The sequence below is a fragment of the Castor canadensis genome, chromosome 10 (genome assembly GCF_047511655.1).
Source record: "Castor canadensis chromosome 10, mCasCan1.hap1v2, whole genome shotgun sequence".
Taxonomy (NCBI): Eukaryota; Metazoa; Chordata; class Mammalia; order Rodentia; family Castoridae; genus Castor; species Castor canadensis.
Genome location: NC_133395.1, coordinates 11,776,477 through 11,799,733, shown reverse-complemented (window position 1 = coordinate 11,799,733; position 23,257 = coordinate 11,776,477). Strand labels below are relative to the sequence as shown.

The 23,257-nt window shown below is 42.6% G+C and overlaps 1 protein-coding gene and 1 pseudogene across 1 annotated transcript in view; both read left to right on the top strand.

The window, feature by feature from the left end:
* The first annotated feature begins 3,254 nt into the window (after nt 1-3,254).
* The window catches only part of Clybl (citramalyl-CoA lyase), a 246,235-nt gene continuing 226,232 nt past the window's right edge, over nt 3,255-23,257 (top strand). Inside the window, exon 1 of the mRNA XM_074043056.1 lies at nt 3,255-3,347. Coding sequence (XP_073899157.1) covers nt 3,280-3,347 — 68 coding nt within the window. The 5' untranslated portion in view covers nt 3,255-3,279. The remainder of the gene's footprint in view (nt 3,348-23,257) is intronic.
* On the top strand, nt 5,493-5,606 carry LOC141413074 (U2 spliceosomal RNA; annotated as a pseudogene).

The following is a 23,257-nucleotide window of genomic DNA, read 5'->3' as shown; positions in this document are numbered from 1 at the left end:
CTCTGGAGGCTGGAGGAAAAAAGCCATTTTGTCACCTTTTCCAGCATCTAGGGGCTGCTTCCTGCCTTGGTGTGTGACCCCACATTGTGCCCCATTGTGCTTTCTTGCCACATCTCTGTCACTTTGACTTGACTCTAGCATCCGTTTTTTTTTTTTTTTTTTAATATAGCCCAGCTGGCCTCAGCCTCTCAAGGGCTGGGATTACAGAAGTGTGCCACCATGCCCAACTCTTGCTTCTCTCTTACAAGACCCCTTGTGATGACATTGGGTCCAGCCAGATGATCCAGGAAAATCTCCCCATTTCAAGATCCTTAGTTTAATCATCACACCTGCTAAGTGAGATGCTCACAGGTTCTGAGGCCTAGGATACAGCTGTCATTGGAAGCCAGTATTTTTAGCACCAGATGCTAGGAGAATAAGAGACAGCAACTGGGGATCAGGATAATGGTCAGTCTACAAAGTAAACGAAAGTAACAGGGAATTATGGAAAGAAAACGTTTGGCAGAAGAAGCCTCAAGATTCAGCACTTTGAATTCAACAAAAATGTTTTAAGTACCCACCATGTGCCAGGTCCTTTTACAGGTGCTTGGGATACATTAGTGAATTAAACAGGCCTGAGCCCTACCCTCCTGGGGTTTCCATTCACCAGACATCATAATTAAGCACCTTATCTAGCCCTTAAAAGTGAATAAGCAATATGGAAAAAAGAAAAGAGGGAATGGTGGCGGGGGTGGGACACCACCTGCCCGCTGACACTAGGGGGCGCGGCAGCGCAGTTTTCACGACTGACTTTGGAAACTGATGGAAGTCATAAAAATCAGATTTATGGCCTTTGGGAGCCAGAAGGAATTTTAGAGGCCATCTAATCCAACTTCTTCGGCTTATAGAGAGGAGGCTTATAGGAGGAGGTCCACATTGTGGTCGCTAGTTATTCTGCATTTGGCCTAAATCTGAGAGACAGTCTCTTCCTCTCTCCCCAAGGAGCCAGCCGCAGTCATCACCCTTATCAAAGGCATCGCCGCCTGGGAGGGCGGCTTGGAGGGTTTTGTATCATAGCAGCAGGAGGGAGGGATGATCTCAGAGCCAAGTTCTATCTGTGCCACTGTTTAAAAATCATTCCACAGAACTTCTAATAGGTATCTTTCTAAGTGTGGAATTCTGAAGTCTTAAATCAGTGACACCAGCCGGCTCAGCCTTTGAGACTAAACTTTGGTGAAAATAACCTACATCGGCCAGACACCAAAAGGAAGGAAAGAATAGATTCTGATAAAGAGCCTTTGGTGTTCTTACCGAAAGAATAAAGCAGCTTCATTTTCCTAATAGTTCTCTGTAGGACTGGAAAGATCCTTAAATATTACAGCAACCCATGGGTGAATTAGACATTTTTATCCAATATGTCCTTGGATGTGCTTATTTGCCAAAAGTCAGATGTCCTTAAGATTAGTGGCGAAAGTCATTTCATTATGATCACAAGACCATGTGGTATAAACACAACACATTTCTATTCAGGATACCTGCATTTGTTGAGGGCAACATTGACTAAGATGAACATTCTGGGGTGGGGTGGAGCTCAGTGGTACAGCGCATGCCTGACACGCATGACACCCTGGGTTCTAGCACAGCATAAAAAAAGCATTCAGATCATTAAGTATCTTTTCAAGACAATCCTTAGATCCCCACTGTTTCTCTCTGCTTGCCTTACTTTCCCCTAAGTCTTTACCTTCTCTCAAAAGCTGCCCACTGGTTCCTTGCCCTTCTCAAGCATTACAGTGGTTCTTTCTACCAATGTTAGTAATCGAAGTTTTAGTTTGGGAGACTTTAGAAATGAGGCTCCAAAGAACCTAAAATTGTGTTTTTATGCTTGGATAGCCATGGAGAAATGTGACTGGACAAAAGGTTAGGATGTGATGGTAACAACTTGAGGAGGGAACCTAGCCAGGCCCGTCTGCTCAGCTTCTCCTAGGCCTCTCCTTCCTTCTGGGTATGAGGCAGGATCCCTTTGGAATGAGGCTTTGGAGAGAGTGGTTCTAGTTTCTATAACCTGCCTTAGGGAAGAGGAATTCTGCTTTTTATGAATCACATCAGATGGGGACCAGAATCATGAAATAAATTAAGATACATAATATTTCTACACAATATTCTGAGAATTAAGATAATGGGGAAATTCCATTATAAACATAACATCAGTTTTAAAGACAGGATAGGTGTTCTTGATTTTTCCTGTGCCTCAGGCTACAGAATGTCTGGGATTCAGGGAGGGCTTGAGTAGTCTGTCCTGTTGGTATTATGTACAATACCTATGTCCTTCAGATATTCACATCTGTGTTCCCAGTCACCTGGACTTTTCCAAGGAACTTGGAACTCACTCTGTCTTTGTTTAAAGAGTTGCTCCTTGCATCTAAGAGCGCATTCAGCTTCCCACAATTCTGAGAAGTGTTTCCAAGTATAAATTCAGAGAAGGAATGGAACATGGCCACAGATGAAAAAGAAAAATGCAGAGCTAGAAGACAGTTTGGGGAATGACCAGACAGTAGGTAAAGGCATGACTGATTAGGTAAGGAGGAGAAGGATGGGGCAGGAGACCTTCAGTGGGCAGGGCCCAGTTGAGAGTTCCCACCACTGCTGGATGACCAGAAGGCGCGAGAGTGAAGGGCTTGCATTTCTCTGCCCAGAGAGCGACCAACAGCTGCTCTGATCCTGTGCCACCCAGTACATGTTCCAGAATGGAGTCTCCGGGTATTTTGTTTGAGCACTCTTAGGCACGCATATGACATGGCTCACAAGCTACTGTTAGGCGGAATTTAGCAATTAAAAACAATAAAAATCTCTAAAAAATTTGGCCTGTGGTGGTTGGAAAAAAATGCAAGTTCTTTCAACAGTCACCCAATGAGAAGGAGCCATCCCGCAAGTCTTCTGCTCTGTCCTCCACGAGAGCGGCGAGGACAAGCGTCCTGACAGCGCGCTCAGCCCGGGCCGGGTCGAACGAGTGACCTTGGTCTTCCAGGCCAAAGTCAGTCAGTACTCAGCCGGAGGGATAGGTGCGCAGAGGGTTGGGCGTGGCTAGTGGGAGGTGGGCGGAGCGTAGAGAGACGGAGGCGGGGCGAAGTTAGAGCAAGGCGCGAGGTTACTAAAGGGCGTGGTCACGGGGCGTGGAACGTGGAGGCGGGGCGGGGCTGAGAGACCCGAAGCTGGGAGAGTGGGGCGTGGCTAAACGGTGTTGGGGCGTGGCTAAACCATGACGGGGCGTGGTGGGGGCGTGGCGATGGGCACGTCGGGAAGATGGCGCTGCGTCTGTTGCGGAGGGCGGTGCGCGGAGCGGCGGCGGTGGCGGCGGCGCTGCCCAGGCTGTGAGTGCTCGTCCTCGTCCCCAGCCCGGCCTGGGCTAGCGAAAGTCGGTTCCCGATGCAGCCTCGCTGGCCCGGGCGGCCTCTCGGAGGCCTCGCGGGAGCCCGAGCGGGGGCACCGCGGGGCTCCCGCGCTTGGGTCGCTGCTACCGGTGCCTCCCTGTGGGAGGGCGCTTGTTGGACCCGGAAAATGGGTACAAACATTAAACAGAGTTCCCTGGACTCTGCCAGCCCCAGGAAACTAAACGACCCTCCCCTCGCCGTGGCGCACACGCGCGGGGCGCTCCCGATGAGTGACAGCGCAACGGTTCCTAAGCGTTTGGTCTCCCGCCTCGCCTAGAAGTTATCGAGGGTCCCAAAGAGCTTTTACTTAGGTCTGTTGATTTTTAGTCCTAAGAATTGAGACAAAAAAATTTTTTGATATCAATTCATTTAAAAATAACCAACATTACATTTTAACACACGTGAATGTTTAATGTAGTTTTTTAAGATGAGAAGAGTGTAATGGTTTTATATTTTTCAAAAATTTCTTTGGTAGCCGGGCGCCAGTGACTTATGCCTATAATCTTAGCGACTCGGGAGGCAGAGATCAGGAGGATCAGCGTTCGAAGCCAGCCCGGGCAAATAGTTTATGAGACCGTATCTTGAAAACACCCTTCACAAAAAAGGGCTGGTGGAGTAGCTCAAGGTTTAGGCCGTGAGTTCAAACCCCATACCACAAAAAAAAAAAAAAAAAAATTTTTTCCTTTGGTTTAACAAAAAGACAGTGTCTCATGCCACCTGGAGAAAATAATTGAAAGAAATTTTGATCTTATGCAGATGCAGACACCAATTAGAAAAGGGAGGAATGAGTGGACCTTCACCAGGGTCTCAGGGACCCTCAGGTGACCTTGAGCCACACTTTGAGAACCACTGGTCTAGCACTTGCCCATTTGCTAACTTCAGATACATACTCTTTGGTTTCCCTGAGCACACGTGAAGAAGTAAGAGGATCAGGTTTATGATGAGGAAACAGGATCAGAGAGAGAGGCTAAGTGGCTCTCTTAAAGCCCTATGACTGGTAGTGGTAGAGCCATGTTTATTATAGCTCCTGGTCTGGAACTTTTTTCTTTTTTTTTGCCGTACTGGGGCTTGAACTCACGGCCACTCCTTGATTCACTCCACCGGCCCTTTTTTTTTTGTGAAGGGTTTTTTCTAGATAGGTCTCTCAAACTATTCGCCCAGGTTGGCTTTAAACCATGATCCTACTAATCTCTCCCTCCTCAGTAGCGCTCACCTAGTCTGGAACTTTTTACATCTCCTTGCTTTCTGCTTTATCAGCCACCTCTAACCCAGGATAGGACACACCTGCTCCTACATCCCCATTTCCTCTACCACCTGTGGCACAGGGTGCTGGGCCCTGGCTGGGAAGATGGAACCAGAGAAGTAGCTGATAGGGTATACCCAGGCCTCATTTAAGGACATGGGAAGGGGCTGGCCTCTGCAGCTGTTCAACAGTGACCACACTTGATCACTACTTCTAATATGCCTGAGGCTTAATGCCCAATGCTCTTCACCTCCCTTAGCACACTTGCACACTTCCTACCAAGGCCACTAAGTTTTATAGAGCCTAATCAGGGGTAAATCCATCCTGTTGTCTTCATTTACTTATTCAGTTGTTCTGATACTGCTGGTATGTACACAGTGGTATCAGAATTGTTAACCCACATCCCACTGGAAAGAAATTTATCCACTAGAGGACCTGCTTATGTGCTATTGTGTTCCTTTAGTCTTTCAGGCTTGGTTCATGGCTAGAGTTTCTTAAGGTCAGCATCATTTTCTGCCTGTCCACTTCAGTGAGGTTGTCTCATGCATTTGTAATACAGTTAGACCCTCTTGTCATAATCTTCATTCTTCCTTAGGATCTCTCTATCTCTTAGGTGATTTTTTAAATTGCAAATATTGAAGTTCACTTTTTGTGCTGTAAAGTTCTATGATTTTTGACAAGGACATAATGTGACATATCTACTATTACATTATTACGGTATCATACAGAATAGCTTTACTTCCCTAAAAATCCCATGTTCTCATCCATTCTGCAGTTCTCCAATCCTGCAAAGCTCCTGCAAAGTTCTGATATGCTACTGTCTCTATGTTTTTCCTCTTCCTGTCACTTCTCAACCTTTTGGCTAAGATCAAGTGTAGTATCTGTTCTTATCAGTTTAGTATTTTTCCTTTTCCAGAATGTCAAATAATTGGAATCATACAATGTGTAGACTTTTTAATTGGGTTCTTTCATTTAACATTATGCATGTGAAATTCCTTTGTGTCTTCTTGTGACTTGATAGCTCACGTCTTTTTGTTGTAATGTTCTATTGTATTGATATACCACAGTGTGTTTATATATTTACCCATTGAAGGATATTTTGGTTGCTTCCAGTTTTTGTTGATTATAAATAAGCCTGCTAGGTACATATTTGTGTTTAGGTTTTTGTATAGACATAAATTGGGTAAATGCTAGGAGTACTGTTGTTGAATTTGTTGATAAGATTATATTTAGCTTTATAAGAAACTACTCAACTGTCTACCAAAGTGTCTGTGTTATTTTTTATTTCTAACATCAATGAATGAATGCCCCTGTTGATCTGCATCCTCAGCATTTGGTATGATTGTCAGTGTTTGTTTTTAATTTACGACTGGTCATGTGGTGCACACCTGTGATCGCAGCTGCTCTGGAGGTAAAACAAACTGAAGCAAAAAGGGCTGGGAGCATGGTTCAAGTGGTAGAGTGCCTGCTTACCAAGTGCAAGGTCCTCAGTTCAAACTGCCAAAAAAACCCAAAAAAAGCCATTCTAATAAGTGTGTAGTGATAATCTTGTTCTAACTTATTAATTTGTTTTAACTTGAAATTCTCTCAAATGATGTTGAGCATCTGTTTCATATGTTTATATGCCATCTGCAATATTCTGGTGAAATCTGTTCTTCTCCCATTTCTTAATTGGGTTGTGTGATGTTGTGATATGATAAGACTATATATTTGGTTTCTGTCTCTCTTTCCTGGCACATAGTTCCTAGAATCATTGGAATCTCCAGAGTGATGAGTATCTTTTGTATAGATTGAGATGACTGTGGTTTGGGGGCCCCTATTAAGCTTCAGGATAGGGCCTGTCACTATAAAAACTGAAGCATGATTGGATGGTGGGAACTTAAAGCCCCACCCACCCCAACATCTGGTGAAGGGAGAGAGGACTAAAGATGAAGTTGATCACCAGTGGTGAATAATTTAATCAGTCATGCCTATATATTGAATCTTCCATAAAAATCCAAAAGGCCAGAGTTTGGAGAGCTTCCAGATGGCTGAGTATATAGAGATTGTTTGTGTTGAGAGGGTGTAGAGACCATACCTCTCCCTTATACCTTGCCCTATTCATCTTTTCCTTCTGGCTGTTAATCTCTGTCTTTTGTAATATCTCTTTGTAATAATCAAATCATGTTCTTCTGAGTTTTGTGAGATAGCCTAGCAAATTAATCAAACCTGAAGAGGAAGGTGTAAGGTACCCCTGAATTATGGCACAGGTAAAATGCAGAAGCACAGGTAAAACAACCTGTGGCTTGCAATTTGCACTGAAGTGGGGGCAATCTTGTGAAAGCAGGATAAACACTTTGGTTTTCCTATGTCTCATAGGTTGTTTTCTTGTTGAGGTTTAACTGTTGGTGGTATGCATTGGCTATGCAAGTCCTTTATCAAGATGTATGTTTGGTTAGGAGCATGGCTTACATGGTAAAGCGCCTACCTAGCAAGTGTGAGGCCCTGAGTTCAAATCCCAGAACCATAAAAATATGTATGTGTGTTTTGCAAGTATTTTCCCAGTCTGTGACTTGTCTTCCTTTACATTCTTTTAATAGTGTCTTTCACAGAGAATTTTTTAATTTTAATGAAGTCCAGTTGATCAAATTTTTCTTTCATGGATTATGTATTTGGTGTTATATCTAAAAACTCAAATTACAAACTCAAGGTCACATAGATTTTCTCATATTTGCTTTTGGAAGTTTTGCAGTATTGTTTTTACTTGCGTCTTTGATTCATTTAGAGAGAATTTTTGTTATAAGTTTAAGAACTGTCTCTAATTCAACTCTTTGCAGATTGATATCCAGTTATTCTAGCCACCTTATTGAGAAAACTATTCAGTAGTAGTTTCTCCATTAAAAGTGCCTTTGCTCTTTTGTCAAAGATCAGTTGGTTGCATTTGTATAAGTCTGTTTTGGGGCTCTCTATCTTGTATTGATGTTTCTGTTCTCATCAGTCTTTTGTTCTTCAGTGTTGGCTCTTCTGTCCATATAAACTTTAGAATCAATTTGTGAATATACACAAAATAACTTGCTGGGGTTTTGATTGGGATTGTATTGTATCTATAGAATAAATTAGGAAGAATTGACATTGTAGCAATATCAAGTCTTCTAATCTGTGAATAATATTTCCATTTGTTTAGATATTCTTGGTTTCAGTCATCAGCAGTTTTCTGCATACAGATTATAAGTATTTCTGTTTTGGATGCTATTGTAAAGACCATTTTGTTTTTAATTTCAGATTCTAATGTTTATGGAAAGCAGTTGACTTTTTAAATATTAATTGTATTTTCTTCAACATTATAATCTTGTATAATTGTACATTTTTTTGTTGTTTCTTTGGATTTTCTACATAGGCAATCATGTCATTTGAAACAGTTTTGTTTTTTCCTTCCTAATCTGTAAAAGATTTTATTTCCTTTTCTTGTCTTACTGCACTATCTAGGGCTTCCAATAAGAGGTTAAACAGGAGTGATGTTCCCAATCTTAGGGAAAACTTACATATTTGCACCATTAAGTATGATGTTATCTATACCTTTTTTGTTGTTATTGTTTGTTTGAGACAGGATCTTGCTGTGTAATCTAGTCTGGCCTCAAACTGTCAGTTCTCTTGCCTCAAGCTCCTGAGTAGCTGAAATTACAGGTATGTGCTACTGTGCCTGGCATCTGTAGGTTTTTGTTTTTATAAATAAATTATAAGTTGAGGAAGTTTTCCTCTGTTCCGCATTTGCTGAAGTTGCTTTTTGTTTGTTTTGTATGAATAGGTGTTAGGTTTTGTCAAGTGCTTTTTCTGTATCAGTTGATATAATTGTATGATTTTTCTTCACTTAGTTGATGTGGCATATTCTATTAACTGATATTTCAAATGGTGAACCAGCTTTGCATATCTGGGATAAATCCTACTTGGTCATGGCATATAGTTATTTTTATACATTATTGGATTCAATTTGCTAATATTTTATTTGTGTATTTTATAAAACACACCTTTCTATGTGTGTTCATGAGAAATATTTGTAGTTTTTCTTTCTTAGGTCTTTGTTTCTTATTTATTATTGCTGTTACTCTTTTCTCTCTTTGCTGCTTTCTTTTGTCTGAACTGATTTTTTTTTTTCAGTACTGGAACTTAAACACTTGCTAGAAAGGCTCACTTGACCCACACCATCCTCCCAACCATTCTCAATTTAATTATTTTTCAGATAGGGTCTTATTTTTTTGCCTGAGGCCAGTCTCAGACTGATATGCCTCCCAGTAACTGTGTTGGTTGAGATGGGGTCTTCCTAACTTTATGGCCCGGCCACCCTCAAACCACGGCAATCCTGATTGCCACCACACCAAGCTACCTCTGTTATTTGTGATGAGAAGTCAGCTGTTAATCTTATTAGAGTACCATGTAAGTGATGAGTCATTTTTCTATTTCTACTTTCAAGAATTTCTCTTTGTCTCTTGACAGTTTTATTATGACAAACATGGATCTCTTTGACTTTATCCTCCTTGGAGTTTGTTGAGGTTCTTGGATGCATATACATCACATTTTAGGATTTTTTTTTTTTTTTGGCTATCGTTTATTCAAAACATTGTTGTACTCCCTTATCTCTCTTCTGAGACTCCCAATATATGTAATTTGATACATACAAGTTGATAGTGATGGCATCTCACAGGTCTTTGAGAGTTTTTCTTCACTTTTGTTCATTTTTTTTCTTTCTGATGGTGATGGTTTCTCACAGTTATTGTTCATTTTTCTTTCTGTTCTACAAGCTGCAAAATCTCGATTTAAGAATCTTCAGGACTGCTGATTCCTCAGTAGTATATACTGAGTAGTATATATACTACTTCCTTAGTAGTATATATCATTTTCACTTCAGTTCTTGTACTTTCCAATTTAGAATTTCTATTTTTTTTCTGTAATTTCTGTCTCTTATTGTTACTATTTACTGAAACATCATTCTCATACTTTCCTTTAGTTTTTATGGTTCCCTTTAGCTTTTGAATGTATTTTAAATAGCTGACCTAGCCAGGTGCTGGTGGTTTACACTTGTAATCCTAGCTACTTGGGAGGCAGAAATCAGGAGGACCAAGGCCCTATCTTGAAAAATACCAAACACAAAAAAGGGCATGGTGGAGTGGCTCAAGCGGTAGAGCACCTGCCTAGCAAGTGTGAGGCCCTGAGTTCAAACCCCTGTACTGTCAAAAAAAAAAAAAAATTAGCTGACCTAAGTAGTAAGTCCAATTTCTGGACTTCCTCAAGGACAGTTTGTGCTGATCGTGTTTGGGCCAGACTTTTTTATTTCTTTGCATGTCTTGTAGATTTTTATTGAAAACTATTTATTTTAAATAATATAATGTGGCACCTCTGAAAATCGGATTCTCCTTGTTGCTCTTTGTTGATGTTTACTTATGCATTTAATGAACTAATTCTGCACTGTAGTCTTCCTCGTGTGACCTCCGATGACTCGGTTAGCTTAGTTGCCACATAGAGAGGTCCTCAAATGCCTGGAGTCAGTAAGTCTCCTAGTCTTTGCTGAGGGACTCGGCATGTGTTGGGGCTTGTCTTAAACATTTGTCTGCTTTTGCCTTCACTTTCTGCTTGCACAGAGACTGAAGTGAGTTAGGCATGAGAGCTTGAGGTCTTCTCAAGTTTTTCTTGACCGTGTGTACAGCCATAGGCATGCACACAGCTCTTCCCATGAGCATGGCCTTCTAGATCCCCAGGAATATGACAGAGCTTTTCACTTCTCCAGTTTTTCCTTTTAAGCTTTGTGCTTAGCCCATTGTTTGCTCCACTGTTGTCCTCCATCTCAGATAGCTGTGGTGTTAAATTATTGCTTCTGATCATTTTGACAAATGACCACAGATAAAGAGCTGTTTCCACTTTGTGAGCCCCGAGTCAGGTCATTGGAGCCTTGCAAATAGGGTCTTCCAGGGAACCACCGTCTGCATGTCACATGGAGACATTCTCTGGGCATGGGGCTTTGGAAACTCTAATCCCGTTCTTTCTCCTTCATTGGATGCCAGGCTGGGGTTTTCACTGTGATTGTGGCTGTTGGTTTTCAAGGCTACCACAGCACTGCAAAGGGGTAGGGTAAGTTAAGACCCCATAAAAATTACTATTTGGGGATTTATCCATTTTTCTTTAATAAGCATTCCCCAGATCAGATTATTGAAAATTTTTGGTTAATATCCAGAGTTCTGAAAAGATTGATTCTGACTTTTTATTTCACTATTCTCTTTGTTTTTACGGAGGATAGGATTTTCCAGGGTCCTGTATTTTTGTCCTGTGTTTTGGCTGAAGTTACCCCTACTTAGAATTTTGATTATGAATGGATTTAAATTTGTAAAATAAAAAAAATGAAATTGGGTTGGCACAGTGGTTCAAGTAGTAGAATGCCTGCCCAGCAGGTGTGAGGCCCTGAGTTCAAACTCCCGTCCCACAAAAAAAAAAAAAATTAAATCTGTTATGAGGATCATATGGCTTTCATTTTTAGTGTGTTAATATGGCGAATTATAGTGATTAGAGTTTTGAGTTACGCCAACCTTGTCTCCCTAGAATAAACATAGTATTTTATATTCAGATTGAAAGTGCTAAAATTTTGTTAAAGTTATGTGTTTCTATGCTCAAAAAGAGTATTTAGTCTATGGTTTGCTCATACTGCCTTGGTCTGGGTTTGTTTTGGAGTAATGATGGCTACCCAAGATGAGCTAGAGAGTGCTTCTTCCCCTTCTGTTTTCTGGAATAGTTTGTGTAGAATTGGTAACACTTTTTCCTTAAATGTATGATTCCGCCCAAAGTTTTCTCTACTCTGTTTAGACTACAAAATCAGTTTCTTTATTAGGTAGAGGCTATTAAGGCCTTGGAGTTCTTGAGTGAGCTTTGGCCTTTTGGTCTTTCAAAGAGTATGTCCATTTCACCTAAGTTGCCAAGCTCACAGGCATAGTTGTTCATGATAATTTCTTATCCTGCTGCTTACAGCCTTATAGTTGTGTAAAACTCACCCTTCATATGGCTAAATAATTTCTACCACACCTATAGGGTTGTGCAGCCATTGACACAGTACAGTTTTAGACATCCCCCATCTCCGTAATCCCACCAAATTCTCTTAAACCCATTTGCAGTTAATCCTTACTCTCACCTCCAGCCCTGTCATCTCTGATGTTCAGATTGTTACTGGTGATGTGCTGTCTCTCATCGTTGATAGTTGTGATTCTCTTTTCTCTCTTTTTTATTTAATCAGTCTGGATAGAGTTTTAATCAGTGTTATTGCTTTTCTTAAAGCATCATCTTTTGGTTTTACTGATTTTTCTGTTCCTCACATTTCTATTTCAGTGATTTCTGTTTTGTTTTTTTGGTGTTTGGAGTTTGAACTCAGGGCTTCACACTCACTAAGCAGGCGCTTTTGAGATAGGGTCTCACAAACTGTTTGACAGGGCTGATCATCCAATTCTTATCTTTACCTCCCCAATAGCTAGGATTACAGGCATGAGCCACTGGCGCCCAGCTCTGTTCTATCTTTATTATTTCCTATTTTCAGTTTAACTTGCCTTTTTCTTTTTCTAGTTTGTAAGGGGAAATGTAGAGAGTTGATGTAGACCTAGACCTCTCACTTTTGTTTTTTTCTTCAGTGCTGGGGATTGAACCCAGGAGCCTTGAACATATCCTACCACTGATCTACACCTTAGTCTCCCATGGTACTCTTTAAATATAAGCATTTAATAATAAATTTCCCTAGTGTAAGGGTTGTTTTTACCTGCCTTTAGCAAATTTTGTGAGGTTTTTGATATTTATTTTCACTTCTTTATAACTTTGTCTTCAAAAGTAGTAATAAAACTCTAAGGGAGTGGCTGGGAGTGCGGTCCTGGCGTGGGCAGGGCCCTGGGTGATTTCATCCCCGGCACTACAAACAATAATAAAAGTTAAAAAAAAGGCTAAGGGCTCAGTGACTATGTATGCAACTCTTTATGTTTAGAAGTAGCAGTGAAGGAGTGTGTTGGAAGGTCCCTCTTATTTTGTAGTGCCAGGGTAGAGAGGAACCTGGTAAAGAGAAAAACAGATGAAGACAGTTTCTAGAGATACCCAGTATAAGCTACACACCTGAAACTCTGGGCAAAACAAGAAGGGGACAGACAGTGTATGAGCAGCCAGGAGGGCTGTGGGAAGTGGCCCGAGGGGACTCTGATAGGTTACTTGTCAGGGGTCCAAATGGGCCTTTTGGTAGAGTTGGTCTCATCTTTGAAGTCTTGCTGAGGTTACGGTGACAGCCACTGGTGTCCCTGTGTGCTACTGTAAGGGCTATCAAGGGAAGAGGGAGGGGAGGAATACAAAGGGATCGTGGAAAGAGAAAGGGAAGCAAAGGGGAGAGGGGCAGAGAAGGATGGAGGCAGTAAGCAAGAAAGGGAAGAAACCTGACTGCCTAAGAAGGCAGAGGTAAAAATCAAGAAATTACAAGTGATCATTCTGAGAAATTAAAAGTGATTATTTTGAAGAGAACTGACACAGGATAAGAACAAATATGAGTTCTTTTCACTTGATCTGATGTTAAAAGGTCAGTGTGAAGTGCTATTTTTAAATGTTATTGGCATCATTAGAAGTTGACTTCAGGGTCCAAATACACGGGGGAAGCTAAAAGGAGATGCTTTAAGCAAAAATAATGTTGGGATTGAAGGGGGAAAGTAACTTAGGCAATCACAAAAGTAACTTAGGCAATCACCCAGATCAATTTTCTTGGACTGTCCCAGTTTTAGTACAGAAATCCCACATTCTGGGCGACCACTCAGTTCACCCTAAAGATAGAGAAGTGAAGGACTACAGGATGAAGAAGGATGCTTATTATGAACGGGAGGAGGATGGAGTTGAGGGGGTGAGTGAAGGGCAGGATTCAGGGCCCAGAAGGAGAGTGTTTGACAGAACATAGGAGAAAGAAAGAAAAGACAGGTGATTTTAGGTAGAAAACTTAAGGGAAGGTTCAAGAACTGGAGCTAGAGCCTTCTGAAATTGCCTCCATTGTAGAACAGACAGGGAATATTCAGAATGCTTTAATGGAGAAAGAAGAACCACTGCTAAGGATAGAGCTGAAGGGAAAGAGGAAGGAGACTGGAAGGAATGTGCTGTAATACCAGGATAGTTGGGAGTAGTTGGGGCCCGAGACATGCCTTGGTTTGGACAGAGGAGGTAGTGGTAAATGAGATTTCCCAGAACAACTAGCAGGTGACATAGACTGCAGTACCAGAGCTGCACCTTGTAGCTGGTAGCTGGGCCTGAATTGGAAGATGCAGATGCGTGTGAAGAGTGCCTCCTGGAGAGCGGTAGCTGTAAGAGGGAGTTTTCACAGGGACTGTTTGCTAGTGCACAACTGTGCCACACCTTGAACTTGGCTCTGATGCAGCTTTGTGGAGCTTGTGCTGGGGACTGAAGCACATGTGTGTGCAGGCCTAGATCCTACCAGGTAGCCCAGGCAGTCCTGTGGAAGATGATGCGCTCCTCATAGGAAGGCCCTGTCCCTCCACCCCTTGGCCTATGAATCCAGAGGAGAGTTGGGGACTAGCTCACCGCACATGCTTCATTGAACTTGATTCTACTCTGAAACTGTGGCCACTGGGAAGCCTGTTCTCACAAGGAGCTCTCCTGAGTGCTGCATGTTTCAAATGTTTGAGAGTGGCAAAGCACTTCATTCTTCTACAAGTACTCCATGGTGGTGAGTTGCTAACACCAGGAATCTGCAGATAGAGTACTCTCAGAAGTTATCTTTGAAGCTTAGAAGGTGTTCATATAGGCTTAGTTGTGGATGTACTGGGCTGAAACATTACAGATGTCATTGGCAGTTTCCTGAACGGTTGTTTTCTCTGGTAATAGCTTTGACCAGCCAAGGCCTGACTAATGTCATTTCTGAAAAAAGCCTTTGGTCAGATTCCTTAACTAAATGTGGTGGCTGCTCTGTAGGAGCTGCCATTTATTGTGTGATTCCTGCAGGGAAGCCCAGAGGTGCCCTGGCTAAAAATTTAGGACCAGATGAAAACCCAGAGAAGAAAGCTGGGTTCCTTGGGGAGGCACTATCAGTATGTATGATGAAATTTTTTAAGATGTGAAGAGTTGTTAATTGTGAAACAGTATGTTTTCCTGCTCCTGAATACAACCATACCTGTGTTCTGTTGTTAAACATCATTCATTTATTCTATACCTTGTTCATGATCTCAACAGGTTTAGAATTTTATTAGGCAATAAAGAAAATATTGAGGAAATGGTATTTGTGTTTTCATATAGGTCACTTGGGTATTAATTGAAATCCATTGTAATTGAAACAGGTTTAATTTATTTTATGTTGTTCTTGACTGTTTTATAGCTTGTTGCTATGGTTTGGATGTGACCCCACCAAGGCTCATGTGTTGGAAATTTAATCCCCATAGCAAGTGTTGAGAAGTGGGACCTTTAAGAGGTAATTAGGTCATGAGGGCTCTATCTTTTTCTTTTTTTTTTATTTGTGACAGGGTCTCACAATGTAGCTAGACTATCCTCGATCTTAGGATCCTCCTGCCTCAGCCTCCCAAGTGCTAGGATTATAGGCTTGTGCTACCACACCTGGCAGTAAGTAACTTTTCTTATCAGTTGTCCAGTCTGTGATAGTCTGAGCAACAAAGAATGGTCTAAAACAAACAACTCACTCAAATGATTTAGATCATAAATGGGACCCAGAATTGAGATTCCTTCTTTCCTTTCTCTTTTTACCTTTTTTTCTGTCTCCATTATAAGCCAGGTTTAGAACAGTTTTTAATTTAACTGTTTTGGTTTTAGTTTCTTTCTATTTTAGGATGTAACCTAATAATCCAGGACATCAGTAATGCTATCTATTGCCCCACAAGACTAGCACATACATGTATGTGTTTATAGACAGATAGACATACGTATATTTGTATGTGTATAACTACAGCTGTTGATTTAGTCTATCTCCAAGTTTTCTTTCTTGAGAAATGCAGAGGTAAATGTTGTATCCCCAAATCTCTGTGGATACCCCTGCTTATATCCCTGGAGTTACTTTCTGTGTGAACGTGCTGCCTTACAGAGCATGGCATTTGATGCTTTTTATGTCTATTGTCATATCACCTTCGAGAAGGGACACGTAAGTAAATCTGTCCATGGACTGTAAGATGCCTTTTGGAGGTTTGTCTGTCCTGATTTCCTTGGCATTAGCAGCCTGTGCGCAGTAAAGAAAGCACAGACTGTCTTGCTTATAAGACATTTCTTGTGTCCTATACAGTTGGCAGTGCCAGACCTAGAAAGAGCCTGATCCCTGGCTATTAGCCACTGAGCAGCTCTCCTTACCCCCACCAACCTCAACTGGTGCTCTGACGCAGTCTGAGGGTAGTTCAGTGAATGGCCAGGAAAGTTACCTACAGATTCTATTCTAAGCTACATCACACGTAACTTTCTTACAGCTAGGCTTTTGAGATTGATAGAGGTGCCCCATTAATAAAGAAAGGAATGAAGCCGAGGGCTAATGGTTCACACCTGTAATCCTAGCTGCTTGGGAGACTGAGATCTGAAGGACTGAGGTTTGAAGGCAGATGAGGCAAAAAAAGTTAGCAAGACCCATCTCAAGCATTACCTGGGCACAAGCCCCTCATCCCAGAGACTAGAAGTTGGGTTCCAGGCTGGCCCAGGCAGAAAGCAAGACACTATCCCCAGAATAATCACAGCAAAAAGGACCAGAGGCAGGCTCCAAGTGGTACAATGCCTCCCTTCGCAATCATGAAGCCCTTGAGTTCAAACGCCAGTACTGCCTAAAGAAAAAAATACTAAAAATAAAATTAAAAATAAAGGAATGAAAGTCAATCTCATTGAGAGTTTAGTGGAAAACCTGGCAAGGATGAGTCTGTCGTAACTATCCCTGAGTTCTGGCCGAGTAGGAAAAGTAACTAGTGCTCTGCAAGTACTCTTAAATGTAGTTTTCAGAACCCAAATACTGAACAATTTAAGGTAACATTTCTGCTTTATTGTCCTAATTGACAGTTCTACATTGCTTAAAAAATTATCTTTTTTTCCCAGTAAAGGCCCCTCCTTGGACCTTCTTAAAATTTATATGGTCATTAAAATATCATTGCACACATATACTTTGTACCACTTTAGTTTGGAAGTAGTACAGGCTTGTGTAAAAGCACTTACACTTGACTTGTCTTCTTATTTCATCTCACATTGTCTTTGTGAGAAGGGAGTTAGGACCACATTATTTTTTGACCAAAAGCAAAAGTTCAGGATTAAAAAAAAAAGCTCCAGCCCTCTTGCTAAGTGCAGTTTGGCCCTGAGGCACTGGAGGGCGTTCTAGCAACAGGAGATGCAACCAGTCTGTGTAGTGGCCTGCTTAACACACAGGCTATTTTCTGAAGACAGGAGGGCTGGTTTTCCTGTTCTTTTTTTTCTTTTTCTTTTTTCTCCTGTTCATTTTTAAGACAAATAAAAGACACATTGATGAGAGGAAATATTTCTATACTTCCCTATAAATGGTCCCTTTAAAAGCTTACAAGAAACAAGAAGTAGCACTATGCTCAGTAGTTCTGTGCTTCAGCCCCCTCACTACCTTCTGTCCCTTCACTCCTGCAACCTCACTGGGCTGCCTGAGTGGTGCTGTGTTCCCAGCCTTGAGCACTCTGTCTCTTAGGTCTCACTAATCAGAGAGGTCTTTCCTTACCCCTAGTACAACACAGCACCACTCCCCAGCACCACCATCAACTGCCTTTGTGCTCTGTCCCCTCACCCTGTCTAATGTTTTTCCCATTGTCCTATTTCTATCAGACATATTTATGCTTATTTGTTTATTATCTGTGGGCCCCCAAATATTCATGACCCAAACCGACAACAATTGACATTTCATTGTCTAGAAGGGAAGTATTGCCCTAAAGTAAGAGGACCTTGGAGATTCACAAATATAAGATCGTTTTTTAAGTTTTGAGTTGTTTTGGTCAATTTGACCAGAGATTGAAGAAAATAAAGTTCTGTATTCCCCAGTCTTATGGGTACAATCCGCACTGGTGGTGTTGGAAATCGAACCCAGGGCCTCATGTGTGCTAAGCATGTACTCTGTACCACTGAGTCACACACCCAACCCCCACACTCAGTTGGTTTTGTTGCCTTCTTTGCCCTCATGGGAGGTTTGTTTGGTCCTGTTTTTGCTGTACCGCTCTGTCTTCAGGAGGAATGGTGTTTTCATTGTGTCCCTTTCCCCACTGCAGGAACTGCTGCCAGGTGCTTTGTTTGATCTGTTCTGTGGCTGATAACAGGTTCAGTGCCGAGGGGAAAGGATTTTAACTAATCCACATATACTGGGAATCAAAACCTAAAAGAACTTAGGAATATGAAGAGGAAGAAGATAATGTTCTAAATTTCATTCTGATCCTCAAGGTTTTGACTCAGAGAAGTGGATGCCTGATTTTTGCCTATATCCAACCCCCTTCATCTCCTTGAGGGCCCTCCTGGTGCCCTCAAGCTAGTTTACATGTGCCCCAGAGCCTGGACTGTCCTCTCGGTCCCATAGTTGGCAGTCCACCCTCAGTGGGCAGGGAGAACAACGCAGGATGCACAGCCCTGCCAGATGCTGCATTTGGATGCATGCCTCCAAGTGCCTCAGCTGCAAAGCAGTTGGCCCATTAAGCATCTCCTCTGCGAGGGGAGAAAACCCGGGCGCAGGAGAGGCACGGGGTGCCCTCCTAGACAAAAAGTTCAGATCCACAGTGTCTGCCTGTGCTGTGGAACATCAGGGATGTACTGCATGGTCTGGTGACATGCCTGCTACTGGAGACTGTAGAGAAGCCTCTGTCACATGCACACACTTCTTACTGGCCTTAAGCCTTCAAAAGCTGGGCTCTGGTCATGCTGCCTGCCACTTCCATTATATAAATTTTCCATGAGCTCCAGTGGTTTGCTACACAGAGCCTGGAGCCCTTAGTGTGGTGTGCCTGTGCCTCATCACCCACCATCTTTCCAGCATTTCCTGGGCACTGCTCACTTTGCCCCTTTATGTCCATCCAATCAGATAGATGCTCTTCTCCTCATACTAACCTAGCCCTTCCCCCACCGTTTTGCTCACACTGTTTCCCAGCCCTCATCCTTCACGGCCTTCACCTATTCCACTTCCTCCTGAAAGCCTGTTGTCCTTGGATCTCTCAGGTGGCAGCCATTTGTCTTGTCCCTCTGAAGCCCTGCCCTCCTCTGATATCTCTTGCCACCCTTACCTTCATTAAGGGTATTTGTGTTCAAAACCCTCAGGCATCTGTTAACACTTTGTCCACCTTCCTTTCTTCCCTTGCCTCATCTGTTGCTAGGCCTGTTGATTTTCGCCTTCACTTGCTGACTCCTTTTTTCTGTTGTATTAGTTTTCTGTTCCTATAAGAGATTACCACAAACTTTGGCATAAAATAGCATAAAAATTACACTTCTGAGCTGGGGGCTGGTGGCTCACACTTGTAATTCTAGCTACTTGGGAGGCAGAGATCGGGAGGATTGAGGTTTGAGGCCAGCCCAAGCAAATAGTTCATGAGACCCCATCTCCAAAATAACCAGAGCAAAATGGACTGCAGGTGTGGCTCAAAGTGGTAGAGTGCCTACTTGGCAAGCTCAAAGCCCAGTCCCGCCAAAAACAACAACAACAAATACACTTCTGGAAGCCAGAAGTCTGACGTGGGTCTCAGCAGGCTAAAACTGTGGTATCCACAGGGCTACATTCCTTTCTGCAGGCTCCAGGGGAGAACCCAGGTCCTTGCCTTTCCCAGTTTGTAGAGGCTGCCCACATCCTTTGGCTTATGGCCCCTTCCTCCATCTTCAAAGCCAGCCACAGTTGGTTGAGTTCTTATCACACTGCAGTCTTTCTAGTTCTCTGTTCTGCTTTCCTCTTCTGCTTATGGAAACCCTTGTAACTAGATTGAGCCTCTGGATAATCAAGGCTAATCTCCCTGGTTTGAGGTCAACTGATTTACACCCTTAATTTTACTTTATCATGTAACCTAATGTACTAACAGGTTCTGGGGTTTTGGATGTGGGTGTCTTCAAGGGGCCATTATTTTGCCCATCTGTTCAGTTCCTAGTGGTTGTCTCTCACTGCATGGTTCTTTTACATCCACCTGTGTCCCTAAAAGCTATCTTTTTAAAAATTGAGGTGAAATTCACATAATATAAAAGCAGCCATTTTAAAGTATCCTATTAAAGGACTTTTTAGTATATTCACAGTTTTGTACAACTATCATCCGTATCTAGTTCTAGAACATTTTCATCACCTCCAAGAAAAACCCCATTTCCTCCTCTCCTAAACCCCTGGCAACCACCAATATGCCTCTGTCTCTAGAATTTATGAAATATTCTGGATATTTTATTTAAGTGGGGTCATACAATCTGCGCTTTTTTTGTGACTGGCTTCTTTCACTTAGTATAGTGGGTTCAAGGTTCATGCATGCTGTAGTGTGCCTCAGTGCTTTGTTCCTTTCTATGGCTGTGTTATCTACTCATCAGCTGATGGACACTTGGGTGGTTTCCACCTCTTGGCAGTTGTGAGCTGGGTGTCTTTCTAGGAGTGGAGTATAGTAATTCCATGCTTCTTCAGGAGCCACCAAATTGTTTTCCACAGTAGCTGTACCATGTTCCATCTCAGCAGTAGTGTACGAGGGTTCTGACCTCTCCAATCCTTCCACTGCGCTATTATTTTTATTGTAGCTGTTCCAGCAGGTGCGACGTGGTATCTCGTTGTTTCCTTCAAGTCTTTCATAAGTACACAATTTGGCTCAGTTCACTGCTCTGCTTAACATTCTCCCCATTGAATTCATGACAACCTCAGCCCCTTCCCTTGGTCTTTGGAGCATGTATGATCTTCCCTCTCCATGTCACACCTCACTTCTGCCACTCTCCTCACATACTTCACTCAACAAGCCTCATGGGCCTTCTCCCATTTGCTCAAGTGAGACCATAGCCTTTGAGGCTAAAGGTTCAGCTCCAACGTCCACTTAGAACTAAATGCACTGAATACTAGGTTTGGTGGTATACGGACTTCAACAAACAGTGGATGTAGGAAAGAAAATCAGGTAGATACGTAACGCTCCTCTCCGGAGGGGCCACCACCTGGGACATGGTCTCCCTCACGCTTTCCATTCTTCATTTCACCTACCTAGGGAAACTGTTTCCTTGTGACGTTGGTCTCCCTATTAGACTGGAGGCTCCACACTCACCTCTTTATGCCTATACCCAGAATAATGCCTGACACTAATAGACACTGATTGAAGAACTCTTGAATGAATACATCATCACATAGAGAATTCCTTACTAATTATCTGTCCGACATGAGGGTGGAAAGACAACTTTTTATGTGTGAGTGTGGGTGTATGTATGTTTTCCTAGATTATAGATTTGTCTAAACATTTCTGCTAATTGAAGATGTCAAATCTGAAGGTTCTTTCTTGGCTTGCATTTTTTAACACAGGTCAGGGCTGTTTTCAGATTCCTCAGTATTCCCTCTTTTGTGAAAGAGTTTCAAAAGTATATATGGGATGGCTTCTGTGCATACTAGCCAACACTGAGCTTACTCAGTTGAGTTATGGGTACCTTAACGTCTGCATGTGGCATCATTAGCCCACCCTTGAGGTGGCCACAGGAGACCCTGGCCAGTCCGACTTAGTGTGGCCTAAGCTTCTCCCCAGTCATTGCCACATCCTTTCTATTTTCTTCAGAATTTCTGCTTCTGTTTTCTTTAGACTTTCTAACCCCAGAAACACTTTCTCAATTTAGCATCAGAAGGTGCAAGAAAAATAATCATGGTTTAGGGGCCTAATCCCAGCTACTCAGGAAGCAAAGAATTGTAATCTGAGGCCAGCTAGGGCACGAGTGCAAGACCTAATCTGAAAAACTGAGAACAAAAGGAGTCGGGGTGTGGTTTAAGAGGCGTGAGGCCCTGAGTCCAATCCCCAGTCTCTCTGTCTCTTTCCACACACACACACACACACACACACACACACACACGCACACACACACGACATGGTTTAGACTGGGGTGTAGCTCAGGGTAGAGCACTTGCCTAGCACTCTCAAGGCCCTGGTGTTGATCCCAGCACTGCAAAGAACAAAAGAGTTGTGCTAAGGGAAGGCATCTTAGCAGGATTTATCCTGAAATTGTCTTTTCTGTTTCTGTTTTCCCCCGATCCTCATCACTGCCCAGCCCTGCCTCTCATACCTTTGGGCTGGGTCCAGAAGTAATTTCAGAAGTGGACTCTCTGCAATTTGACTTAGTGAGCTGTGGCAGTGGAAGAGTGTGGTCAGGGTGCTCCCTCTGGAGCCTGCTACCAACCCACACCCTGCTTGGCCAAGGCCCCATGGGGGTCTTCTGCCCTTTTGCACCTGTTGGGCCATAAGCTCCTTGAGGACAAGGCTCAGGTCTACTGAGCTCTGTCTCTGCTCAGAACCTGTGTGGAGCTGCACTGCTAACTAGCTGCTTATGAAGCCCATGGATGGCTCCAGTTTTCTGTTGGTGTGGGAGCCACTAAGCATTAGCAACTAGCCAGTGACCAGCAGTGATTAGCAGCTTTCCAGACTCCACAAACATTTAATATGTTAAATGAGGATCCCAGGCATCAGCCCAGGAGTGAGCCAGTGACTTAGGAAGAAGGATACAGTACTCTTGACACAGGTACATTTCATTAACTAGTATACTGTTGGACGCAATTAGTAAAAATGTTAATATTTCCAGGATTATAGTTAATGTGGGATAAAAAAACTCATCTTTTTTATCTTCAGAATCACATGGTTTACTGCTTGATGTGGTTTTCTCCTTTTGGAATGTTTTTAAACATGGTTTACTTTTAGTAAGGATGAAACTGTTTCCTTGTAGAACTCATTTATCAAGCAGGAAGAAGTACTTCATACAACAGCTCATTGTCAGAAAAACTTCTAGAACACATCAGTGATATTATTTTTAAGTAAGAGATATTCATGAAACATTTCTTTTTTTGTTAGTCAGACACTCATTTTTCCATCGTTCTGCAAAGAATGGGAACTATGACCGGGTTCTGATAATTACTACTGAAGCAGCTTCTGAAAGGGAAAATTTTCCAGGGTCTCTTCTGTGCCAGGCACCAGAAGTTTCTGTGTTTGGTACGTCTCATGTAAGCCATGGCCTTCGTTCTAAGTGTACAGTCTAAGGCTGGCTGGGTGGAAGACCCAGGAGTAATTCTACCCCAATTGTTCCTTAGTCTTCAAGCAGCTAGCATAGCACCTGGCCCATGGTAGGTACTCGTTAATGCTGATTGAACTGAATGTGCCATGGCAAGTGGCAAAGCAGGGATAAGAACAAAATGTTGTAGAATACCAGGCTGGGGGTATTCAGAGGGTACCTGGACTGTTCCCAGGGAAGCTGAGCTCTGAGTAGACTTTAAATGATGAGAGCAGAGGGAAAGGTGTTCTTGGTAGGGGGACTGCATGTACAGAGGTCTGAGAGGAGTCATGAACAGGTCCTCGCGGGGTGTGGTCTGCCTAGTAGCATAGGGTTGGGCATGAAGCCGAGCAAGGGGGCCGAAGCCAGTCTGATGAGTTTCCCAGGCTGGCCCTGGGCTTCTAATTTACATCCTGTGGGCCAC